Source organism: Microcaecilia unicolor, chromosome 1 (genome assembly GCF_901765095.1).
Source record: "Microcaecilia unicolor chromosome 1, aMicUni1.1, whole genome shotgun sequence".
NCBI classification, from domain to species: Eukaryota; Metazoa; Chordata; class Amphibia; order Gymnophiona; family Siphonopidae; genus Microcaecilia; species Microcaecilia unicolor.
Window position 1 is genome coordinate 66,628,441 of NC_044031.1, and position 12,497 is coordinate 66,640,937.

General features: G+C 42.8%; 1 protein-coding gene across 1 annotated transcript in view; it reads left to right on the forward strand.

Moving 5' to 3' along the window:
* The window catches only part of LOC115466700 (sodium channel protein type 5 subunit alpha-like), an 858,490-nt gene that overhangs the window by 130,998 nt on the left and 714,995 nt on the right, over nucleotides 1-12,497 (forward strand). The window contains exon 2 of the mRNA XM_030198143.1: nucleotides 6,401-6,719. Coding sequence (XP_030054003.1) covers nucleotides 6,453-6,719 — 267 coding nt within the window. The 5' untranslated portion in view covers nucleotides 6,401-6,452. The remainder of the gene's footprint in view (nucleotides 1-6,400; nucleotides 6,720-12,497) is intronic.

Genomic DNA, 12,497 nt, shown 5'->3' on the forward strand with positions numbered 1-12,497 from the left:
GTTTTTTTTTTTAAAGTGATCATTTGTTGTCTTTTCTGGACTCTAAACAAAGCCCGGTCTTACCTCCTGTTATCGGCTCCTGTAATATCTACTCCGTAAAATGAATTATATAACCTGGGGGGGGGGGGGGGGTTCCTCCTACACTTCTCCTTACTTATATCATTTAGATATGACTCCTTGAATTGTGCCTTGCCTCCGTTAATTTGTGGACTCAAGAAACAATTGATACTTATGAGAAAATATTAACTATAATAATTTTCCTCTAAAGATTTGTAACATTGTTCTTTTTGTTCAAGAAATATTCTTTCTTGTGTAATGTATTGAAATTAGTAAAAAAAAGAAAGAAAATAGGCTCATACAGTGATCCTAGCAGAGCCTAAATCCTGCTGTACAAATTTACACTAGCTCCAGAAAATGTGAAGATATGTTCATGTATCCATGTGGGTATTTTATAAAATATGCATGTACGTTGCAACTGCATCCCATGTGCATATCATGTAAAATTAGGTGTCATCTTGTATGCATGTATGTTGCAAATGTATCCCATGTGCATATCATGTAAAATTAGTTGCCATCTTGTGATATGCATATTATTTACATATGTACACCCACCTAAAATTGTATAATAGCATGAAAGCAGTGCAGTACCCCATGGCAGCACGTACTGACATGAGTACATGTACACTTCCCCTCCCCTGACCACTTTTCCTCTAACTTGACTGGGAATCCTCCAACTGTATTGCTGCCAGGGGGGGGGGGGGGGGCTTCAATATTTTGTTTAAATTTCTAGTGTCAGGCAGACCGTGCCTGCCCTTCACTATTGAAAATGCAATAGTGAAACAGCGCCCCCCAACTGGCAGGACTATAGGTGGAGGACTCGCGCTTAGCTTAGAGGGAACAGTGCCCTTGATATAATCTCACTCCTTTTTTTCTGCAACAAAAAGTATGCCTGCTTTTTCCACAGTGCACAAACTTTTATCCACAGCTGGGTGGGGGGTGAGCCATTTTCAAACAATATTGCTGGACAGTTAAACACAATTGCTCACGTGAAGCCTTTTGAATATTGTCAGCAATTCATTAGAAAACTGAACTGCTAAATATATTTATGCCATTATCACTGTTAAAATAGTCATCCTTTTTCTTATTGGCTTCCAAACTTAAACACAAGATGACTTTCAAATAAGAGACAAAAGAGTCCCCTGTGAATAAGCATCATATAAGTATTTTCATTTGAGAAATCACTAAATTAACTTCCAGGAAACCTTATGGATAGTTATTTATTTGTTTATAGAAATGTAAGCACTGGATGGTATTGGAATACATTAATGCTAAAGCTTGACTGACCGATCATTTCTGTTCCATGTCGTAACAGCAGCAATTCAGAAGACCATAATCAATGACCTTAAAAAGGCCCTGTAAGAATTAACAGTTCCTGGAATGTTTGGCATGGCTACGTTAGCAGTTAGTTTACAGTCATTTTGAAAAACAAGAAAATGAAATGCTATTCATATATGTCACACAAAAAAAAAATGTATAGCAGTTGTCAGTAGGACTGGGTTGGCTGTTCTGTATAGAATTCCAAACCCATTAGACGGACAGGTTGAGTAAATTAGGACTTTTAACACCAAGAAGTCTGAATCTGCAACCTGTGCTTTAAAATAAATCATAAGAGAAAGACAAGTTAGTGTCAGAGTGTGCCTTTACTAAATAGAAAGGCTTTTCCAGCTACTTGTCTCCTTTTGTGTTATTCAATTTGAAGGTGAGAGTTCTAGAATACATGTAAAGTCAAGAGAACCTTCCATGTTATCTGCAGGTGCTCCTTTCATCATGATGGTACCGGGGAAAGAAAACAAATTGCATGTGCTTCCATTTCCTGGGAAAGAGGGATGAAAGGGCACAGCCTGTCAGGACAAGAAAGACACAACTGCAGTGGCAATCATTCTGTTTGAGAAAATAAATGTGCACAATACCAGTTACTCACCCATTTCCTCCTTGGCCAGAGGAGAGGAAAAATGACTTAGGGCCCAATGATCAAAATTCCAGCCCCGCCACAGCAGCACCCTGACCTAACTCCCTCATGATCGAAGCTAATAGTATGGAAATTATATGCATGCAAATAAAAAGAACCAACCTGGTGGGGGTGGGGATGGAGTGAGGACAGGGGTCCCACTGGACCACCAGGGTGGTGGTTTTTATTTGCATCCGGGGGTCCAGCACAACACCGATTGGGAGGTGGGAGGGTCCGGAAGTCCACTGTTGGGGCTGCCTTGCTAGAGCAGGGGGAGGCTTTTTTCCAGCTGGAGTAGGGTTAAGGCAGTAGGAGCATAGGAGGATCAGAACACAGTTCTCTGATCATGAGGGGGAAATATCAGTGATCTAATTTAAATGTAATTTAATTGAGCTCTGCAGTGTTCACTAACATGCTCGTTTGCTGTGCTAGAGCCCTCTGATCATTCTGCGCAGGTAAATGCGGGCGCTAGTTTGGTGCCAGTGGCCTCTAACATCCACATTAACCTTTGATCATCTGGCTGTTAGTGCTTTCCTGAAAAAAGAATAGGGAGTAATGCTGTCATGATGAAAGCTTGGGCAGATACCAGAGAGAGAACATCATGGGATAATAGGATGGGAAAAAGGTAGGGGAGTGGAATGAAAAATCCTGCTCAAACCCAGGGAGACAGAAAATCGAAGAGAACAAGAAAAAGAAAAGAGAGAGAACCCCAGGTTCTGGCGATCATCCAGGTAACTGCCTAGTGTGTGGCTTGAGTGGTGGGAACCAGGTACACCAGTGGAGTAGCTATGGGGGGCCTGAGCCCCCCCAAACTGGATCTGTGCCCCTGATTTGGCTGGGGGGGGGCCCCAACCCCAGCCAGCTGAAGTGTTTTTTCCAGCGCTGATCTCCGGCGCCGCCGCATTTCCTCCCCTGTGCTCTCTTCCCCCTCACATCCAGCACACTCATTTTAGTGAAATTGAGCATGCGTGCATGCACAATTTAATTAAAACGAGCAAGCTGGCGGGGGGGGGGGGGGTGGCGGAGTGGTGGCGGAGTGGTGGGAAGGTGGACCAAAATGTGCCCCCTCACTTTGGGCTCTGGCCCCCACCCAGCTTGAGGTCTGGCAACGCTCCTGGGGCACACAAACAAATTTCAGAGGTGGGACAAGACCAGGAGGTTGAATAACTCTCCTCAATAATTCAGTCGACTTCAAATATGTTGTTCTGAAACAACATAAGAACATAAGAGTAGCCATACTGGGTCACACCAATGTTCCATCTAGCCCAGTATCCTGTTTTCCAAACTTTAGCCAAGGCATGTCCTTCTTTGTTAAACTGTACAGCGCTGCGTAACCCTAGTAGCGCTCTAGAAAATTTAAGTAGTAGTATTAAGTAGTACCTGGCAGAAACCCAAATCGTGGCAAACCTCTATACTACAAATCCCAGGGCAAGCAGTTGTTTCCCATGTCTGTGTCAATAGCAGACTATGGACTTTTCTTCCAGGAATTTGTCCAAACGTTTTATAAACTCAGATACACTTATAAATGCATATAACAATGTCCAGTGTGGCAGAGGCAACAGAATAACTATAGCCAAAGGATTTACATTGTCTCTCCAGGATTTCATTCCTATTTAGCAGTAATGCTTCGCTTTCCATACCTCGTAATATGGAAGTGGCAGTGGTTAAACACAGTTTTCGGTATCTTCTTCTCCTGCTGTAGAAGCAGACAGGAGGATTATGTCTCTGATTAGAAAGTAATGCGAAGCTCCAGAGTGTCTGATGTTCTGGTGTTGTAGCACTGATTTAGTATCCTTTTAGTGGTGATAGGGATCCTCAGAATCTTACAGAGGTGACAAATCATGTTATCCTTCAGCCTTAAGATGTTCTTAGAGTTTGTGGCCAGGGTGCCTCTAAGAAATTCACAAATATTCCCCAGATTTCCCTTTCTTCTTTGTGTGATTAGAAGTAGGGTTACCATATGTCCGGATTTACCCGGACATGTCCTCGTTTTGAGGACATGTCCGGGTGTCCGGACGGGTTTTGCCAGTCCGCCCGTTTGTCCGGATTTCTGGACAAACAGGTGGGCGGGCGGCGGGCCTATCCTAGCCTCCCCTTTCCTTACTTACTATCTACTGCCCTGGTGGTCTAGTGACCTCTTCGGGGCAGGAAAGAGCCCCCTCTTTTCTGGCCGGAGCGCTGCCCTTGCCCTGCATCCTGTTGCTGTGATGGTCTCGGGATTCAAAATGGCCACCGAGAGTTGAAGCGGCCTCGCGAGACTTCAACTCTCGGCGGCCATTTTGAATCCCGAGACCGTCACAGCAACAGGATGCAGGGCAAGAACAGAGCTCCGGGCAGGAAAGGGCTCCAGGCTCTTTCCTGGCCCGAAGAGGTCACTAGACCTCCAGGGCAGTAGATAGTAAGTAAGGGGAGGGGAGGTGATGAGGGGACAGGGATGGGGAATATGTGACAGGGGGCGGGGCATATGTGACAGGGGGTGGGGCAAGGAGGGGCAGGGCAGTGGGCGGGACATGTGTCCTCTTTTTGAGAGGACAAAATATGGGTCACTAGACTATTAATATATAGATTTAACATGAGGTATTTTAGTTGCATTACAATGAACAGAGACACATTATATTATACAGCTGTTTGAAACCAAATAGAATTGTGGCTTGGATGGAAGTGCTGAATGAATGTGATTGAAGAAATGGTTATAAATTTGTCTTTGGCAACAGTTTGGCAGTTGTCCAGCTCCAGTCCTTTACCCGCATCAACATGTCAAGGGTGATGCCATGTATTCAGTTCTTCCATTTTCACAGTTTTGCATTTGTGTTTTAGGCCAGTGGTTCCCAAACCTTTTTGGTTCATGGCATCCTTATTGTCTGAGCAATTTTTGGTGACTCCACCCCCCCCCCCGCCCACACATCATGTCCAATATTTCTCCCTTTCTCCCCCATGCACCATCTCCCCCCTCCAACCTGTGCCCCCTTGTAATCCATTAGAATCCATTTTTTACCTTGTTTCTGGGGAAAGAAGGATGAAGATCCCAGACCTGAGCACAGGAGGGAGGCAACATAATGTCCCACAGCCCCAGCCTCCCTTCCTGACAGCTGAGTAGTGAGCAGCCAGGGTCCCCGGGCAGGAGCAGGCCTCCAAACTTCCAGGCTGCGGGCAGTGTTTATGTGCTGCCTTCATGCCCCGAAAGCCTTTGTACAACCACTTTCTGTTCCTGTGTAGGCGGGATGCTGTACAAGGAAGGCTTCAGGTTAGGCCAAAGGTAATGCTTAAATCGCTACCAGCAGCCCGCAGCAAGTAGGTGGGTGGGCAGTGGAGAGAGGAAGGTGAACGATGATGCCACACCAATTATTGTTCTGGCGCTCTGTGTGTGAACTCCCATTTGCCTTGCGGCACCCCTGTGAGTTCACCGCAGTGCACTAGGGCGCTGCGGCGCACAGTTTGGGAAACGCTGTTTTAGGCAATAGTGGATACCCAAATTTATTTCCTCTATCTGCATTTTGTAATTTATAGCAGTGGTTTTGCTAGAATCTTCCAACTGTCAACCATCTTGCTGACTGATCCTATTGCTTTTTGCCTTTAATCATGTACCTTGATCTTCCATTTACTTTCACCCATTTATAAAATTATAAGTAATAATGCACATGTTCTCTGTTGTGTTTTAATTACTTCTTCTGCCAAAGTTCACCTTTATGTTAATCCTATTTTATCAAAATGATCGCTGAGGTACCAATTTATTTAGGGTTTTAGTAGTAGATGTGGCTCAGTTGAAGGGGCCACCAAACACTGTGCGCAGTATTATAGTTTGACTTAAATTTGCCAAGATACCACACGATTAGTTTTTATTTAGCCTGAAGTGAATCTACACAATCTGCAGTGTGACTTCAGCCATTTTGTTACATTCTCTGCTTTTTCTCTCTCCTCTCCCAAGTTCTACTTCCACCTTTCCTGCCTTTTCTCACCCACCCTCCTTTTTCTCCCACTCTCAGCACGAGATCCCTGTGTTATTTGATTCCTGTAAACCGCCTAGTCGCCCATTTGGGCTCAATTCACGGTATATCAAGTTCTGAATAAATAAATAACTCCTATAGTTTGTGTTGCTTGGTGTTTTCACAGTCAGTCACGTGCACATGGAAACATGAATCCGAATTCTGAATCATATTTTTAAGTCAGACAGAAAAGCAGCTTACTTGAACCTTTTCTTTCTGAGCTATTGTACGGTTTGCAGGGTGTTTGCTCAGTGGTCTCTCTACCATTGTTCGATACTTCTGAGTCATGGAAAGCACCTACACTAGCTGAGCAGATAGGGAATGTAGACTAGAAGAACACTGCTGCATTCTCTATTGCTGTGCTTGCTTGTGTCACCCACATTTATCATTTCAACTTTTTTTTTTTCAGTTGTTTCCACTACTAGAAATAACAACTAGTACAGAAGAAGCAGGATGAGAAGATGGCAACCATTCTGTTACCACCGGGTCCTGACAGCTTCCGCCGGTTCACCCATGAATCTCTGGCTGCCATCGAGAAGCGTATCGAGGAGGAAGAGGCGAGAAATGCCAAGGAAGAAAATAAAGAGCAGGTGCCTGAAGAAGAGAAGCCTCGCCCTCACCCCGACCTGGAGGCTGGCAAACAGCTGCCCCGGATTTACGGAGAATTCCCATCACAGCTTGTCGGCCAGCCCTTGGAGGATATCGACCCTTTCTACAAAAATCATAAGGTTTGACGCCCCAAAAGCATGATACTTAACTTTTGTTTTTTGAATGTAGCGTTTGAAAGTAGCAGAAAAGGGTGCGACTGCAGTGGGGAAAAGAGAATGGCTCTTATGACAAGTGATATTATTGAATAAAGGGAAATTCAAGTTATGATTTGATGATGTCGTGTCAAATAAACCCATCCTAAATTTCATAATCTGTATTTAAAATGCAGTAATTGAACTGTTTTAATGACCTTTCTTTTAAAAATAAGCAAACTTTCAAGTTGAAAAATGGCCTGAAATGCAAGGACTTAATAAATACATGGAAATTGTTATCAACAGTAGGTCACTGTCTGATGCTTAAGCCTAATTATACATTGACAACATGCAGAAAGAACAGTAGGCATGAATCAGCACTAATGAGGACTAAATGGGCACATGCTGGTATTGTGCATATATGCTTATTAGGAAAGCAAAGTGGGTGACCACTTGGAGTACTTTATAAATAGGCTGTTAAACTGATCCTTAGGTGGTGGCACATGAACTTTCTTCTGGCTGCTGAAATACATTGTTTGCCAACTGGTTCCATGGTTTCAGGGCAGATTGGCACTATCTCTTTGCATAGTCCCAATTTCCTTAAAAAAAAAAAAAAAAAAAAAAGGATTACAAGTCCATGAACATGTTGGACCTGAAAGAGTGGGGCCAGTTGGCAATCCTAACACAGATTAGTGAGAAAATGAAGAGTCCAGAACAAGGTTTAAAATGGTAGGTATAATAATTTTATTAGCATATCTGTGAGCATAGTCCAAAATTAACCAGATAGGAAAAAATACCCCACATGTACTCTGCAAACCGAGATCACAAGAACCTTCCGTCACTGTAGGCAGTTGGAGTCAATCCTGGAGGGAACCTTAAGGACCTAATTTACTCAGGGCATGTTGACTAAAGGGTGCTAAGCAAGTAGCAGTTCTCTCAATGGAGAATTCTCTCAACAAAGGAAAGTGAATAGTGGAGTACTGGGGCCAGTGCATTTTAAAATAGTAGCATAGTAACATAGTAGATGACTGCAGAAAAAGACCTGCACGGTCCATCCAGTCTGCCCAACAAGATAACTCATATACGGTCTGTGCCCTGAAGAGCACAGGTACAAATCAAAGTAGGGTATACACAAAAAGTAGCACATAAGTCTGCCTACCACTATCCCCGCCTCCCAACCATTGGCTCTGCCACAGACCCTATAAGTCTGCCCAGCACTATCCCTGCCTCTCAACCACCAGCCCCGCCTCCCACCACCGGCTCTGCCACCCGATCTCGACTAATCTCCTGAGGATCCATTCCTTCTGTACAGGATTCCTTTATGCTTATCCCACGCATGTTTGAATTCCGTTACCGTTTTCATTTCCACCACCTCCCGCGGGCGGGCATTCCAAGCATCCACCACTCTCTCTGTGAAAAAATACTTCCTGACATTTTTCTTGCGTAAGCCCCCCTTCAATCTCATTTCATGTCCTCTCATTCTACCGCCTTCGCATCTCCGGAAAAGGTTCGTTTGCGGATTAATACCTTTCAAATATTTGAACGTCTGTATCATATCACCCCTGTTTCTCCTTTCCTCCAGAGTATACATGTTTAGTTCAGCAAGTCTCTCCTTATACGTCTTGTAACGCAAATCCCATACCATTTTTGTAGCTTTTCTTTGCACCGCTTCAATTCTTTTTACATCCTTAGCTAGATACGGCCTCCAAAACTGAACACAATACTCCAGGTGGGGCCTCACCAATGACTTATACAGGGGCATCAACACCCCCTTTCTTCTGCCGGTCACACCTCTCTCTATACAGCCTAACAACCTTCTAGCTACGGTTACCGCCTTGTCACACTGTTTCGTCGCCTTCAAATCTTCAGATACTATCACCCCAAGATCCCTCTCCTTGCCTAACACACACGTCTCCCGTGGATATCTATTCCCTAAGTGCATCACTTTGCATTTCTTCGCATTGAATTTTAATTGCCAAACTTTAGACCATTCTTCTAGCTTCCTCAGATCCTTCTTCATGTTTTCCACTCCCTCCCGGGTGTCCACTCTGTTACAGATCTTAGTATCATCCGCAAATAGGCAAACTTTACCTTATAACTCTTCGGCAATGTCACTCACAAATATATTGAACAGAATCGGCCCCAGCACCGATCCCTGAGGCACTCCACTACTCAGCTTTCCCTCGTCCGAGCGAATTCCATTCACCACCACCCTCTGGCTTCCGTCCGTCAACCAGTTCCTAATCCAGTTCACCAGTTCAGGTCCTATCTTCAGCCCATCCAGTTTATTTAAGAGCCTCTTGTGGGGAACCGTGTCAAAAGCTTTGCTGAAATCTAAGTAGATTACGTCCATAGCTCGTCCCTGATTCAATTCTCCTGTCACCCAATCAAAGAACTCAATGAGATTCGTTTGGTACGATTTCCCTTTGGTAAAACCATGTTGTCTCGGATCTTGCAACTTATTGGCTTCCAAGAAATTCATTATCCTTTCCTTCAGTGACATGATCATATTTGCAAATGGCACAAAACTATTTAAAGTTGTTCAATCGCATGTGGACTGTTAGAAATTGCAACAGGGAGACTGGACATCCAACTGGCAGATGAAATGTAAAGTAGATAAATGCAAAGTGATACACATTGTGAAGAATAAGTCAAATTGTAACCACAATGCCTGGTACCACATTAGGAAGACACCACTCAGGAAAAAGATTTTGGTGTTATAGTGGATAATACATTTGAAATCTTCTACTTAGTGTGTAGTGATGTCCAAAAAGGCAAATAGAATTTTATAAAAGCAATAGAGAATAAAGCAAAGAATATCACAGTGGCTTTGTATGCTCCATGGTGAGATCTTATCTTATAGTTGAATTAGAAATAGTAAAAAGAAAGGTGACCAAAATGATTAAGGGGATGGGACTCCCCTCATATGAGGAAAGGCTAAAGAAGTTAAAGATCTTCAGCTTCGAGAAAAACTGGCTGAGGGGCGCTAATGATAGAGGTCTATAGAATCCTGAGCGAAGTGGAACAGGTAAACGCAAATTGATTGTTTACTGTTTCAGAAAGTATAAAGACTAGATGACATGAAGTTACATAGTAGTAAACTTGAAAAAAATGATCAATATTTTTTTCACTCAACACATAAAACTCTGGAATTCATGGCTGGAACATGTGGTAAAAGCAGTATGGCTGCTCTTAAAAAAAGGTTTGAATAAATTCTTGGAGGAAATAAAATCCATAAACCATTATTGAGATAGACCTGAGGAAAGCCACTGCTGATCCCTAAGGTTTAGTAGTGTGGGATGTTGCTACTTTTTGGGTTTTTGCTAGGAACTTGTGACCTGGACAGGCAACTGTTGGAAATAAGATACTGGACTAGGTGAACCTTTGCTCTGATCCAGTAGGGCTACTCTTATGGCATAAGAACATAAGAATGGCCATACTGGGTCAGACCAATTGTCCATTCAGTCCAGTATCCTGTTTCCAACAATGGCCAATTCAGGTCACAAGTACCTGACAGAATACCAAAAAGTAGTAACATTCCATGCTACGAATCCCAGGGCAAGCAGTGGCTTCCTCATGTTTGTTTCAGTAGCAGACTTTTCCTGAAGGAACTTGTCCAAACCTTTTTTTAAACCCAGATACGCTAACTACGGTTACCACGTCCTCTGGCAACGAATTAAAGTTTTAACTATTCATTGAGTGAAAAGAATATTTCCTCCTATTTGTTTTAAGTGTTTCCATGTAATTTCATTGAGTGTCCCCTAGTCTTTGTACTTTTGGAAAGAGTGAAAAATTGATTCACTTTTTCCTGTTCTACTCAGGATTTTGTAGACTTCAATCATATCTCCCCTCAGCGTCTCTTTTCATAAGAACATAAGAATAGCCATTCTTGGTCAGACCAATGGTCAATCTAGTCCAGTATCCTGCCTCTAGCAGTGGCCAATCCAGGTTACAAGTACCTGGCAGAAACCCAATTAATAGCACCATGCCATGCTACCAATCCAAGGGCAAGCAGTGGCTTCTCCCATGTCCATCTCAATAACAGACTTTACTTCCAGGAACTTGTCCAAACCTTTTTGAAACCCAGATACGCTAATCACTATTACCACATACTTCAGTAATTAGTTCCAGAGCTTAACTATTCTTTGAATGAAAAAATATTTCCTCCTATTTGTATTAAAAATATTTCCATGCAATTTCATTGAGTATCCTATCCCCCTGGTCTTTGTACGTTTTGAATGCGGGAAAAATCGATTCACCTCCACCCATTTCACACCACTCAAGATTTTGTAGACCTTAATCATATCCTCCTTCAGCTGTCTCTTTTCCAAGCTAAAGAAGCCTAACCTGTTTAACCTTTACTCATATGGGAGCAGTTCAATCCCTTTTATCATTTTGGTCACTTTTCTTTGAACCTTTTCTAATTCCGCTATATCTTTTTTGAGACACGGCAAACAGAAATGAATACAATACTCAAGGTGAGGTCGCACCAAGGAGTGATACAGAGGCCTTATAATATTTTTGGTCTTGTTTTGCATTCCTTTCTTAATTATTCCTAGCATCCTGTTTGCATTTTTGGCTGCTGCCGCACACTAGGCAAAAGATTTCAGCCCATTGTGCCCTTAGATTATGGCTGGGGATTGGGCATAGACTGCACATTGCAGTTAGCATGTTACTTTATTACACACCATCAGTTGTGCATTTCTTTAAAAAGTTTTTTATATCCCACCTATCTACAAATCTAGGTAGCTCACAGAGTTGTGTGTACATAATAAAACAGGTCTATAATAATCGACAAAAAACACTTTACAAATTAAAATAACCATGATTCAAAACTATAAAGTCAGGAAAAAGCCTGTTGAAAGAGCAAAGTTTTCAGCTGTTTTTGAAAAATGAGCAAAAATTCACTAAAATTTAAATTTGATGGCTACAGTTGACTGCCTCCCAAGAGTAAATACATGTGGAGGGTTAATTTTATAACAGGGTACCATGGATAGGTGTCTATAGGTGAAGGAATAGCCCAAGAGTGGAGGTGTAGCCCAATGGCTAGTGCAATGGCCTGAGAACCTGGGGAACTGGGTTCAATCCCACTGCAGCTCCTTGTGACTCTGGGCAAGTCATCTAACCCTCCATTGCCCCACGTACAAAATAAGTACCTGAATATAATATGTAAACTGCCTCAGTAAGGGGATGCGATTTGATATACTGCCTTTCTGTGGTTACAATCAAAGCAATTATGTTGTCGCCATTGTATAAAGACATTAGCGTATGTGACACAGAATGTAATTGTGATCACTTATACCTGCTTGAGAGCTGATGTAAATGAAAGTGCATACCTTATGTACGCATGCATTTGAAGTATTTTATGATCTTTACAAGGACGTGCAAAATCTGCCCCTGTGCACACCCACTGGCAGTGTATGTGCTATTCTGACAAACCGTATACCTTTACACAGGTTGGTATTTTCTAATAAGTCATTTATGTACTTATGTGGCCACAACAGTGCAGGAATGATTTTATATACACAGTTACACAGTAAATGAAGGCAGATAAAGACCCTCATGGTCTATCAAGTCTGCCCAACAAAATGGCCAGAGCTATGCCCGCCACTCTGTGCAGGCCCCAGCCACCCATGCTTAAACATTGGTTGTCAAGTCTCCACCATGCCAACCATATAGGCAGCCAAACATGATGGGAGTCTTGGTTATAACCATATATCACCCCCAGGTATTGCTGATGGTATTCAACATACTAGCCAAGACGTC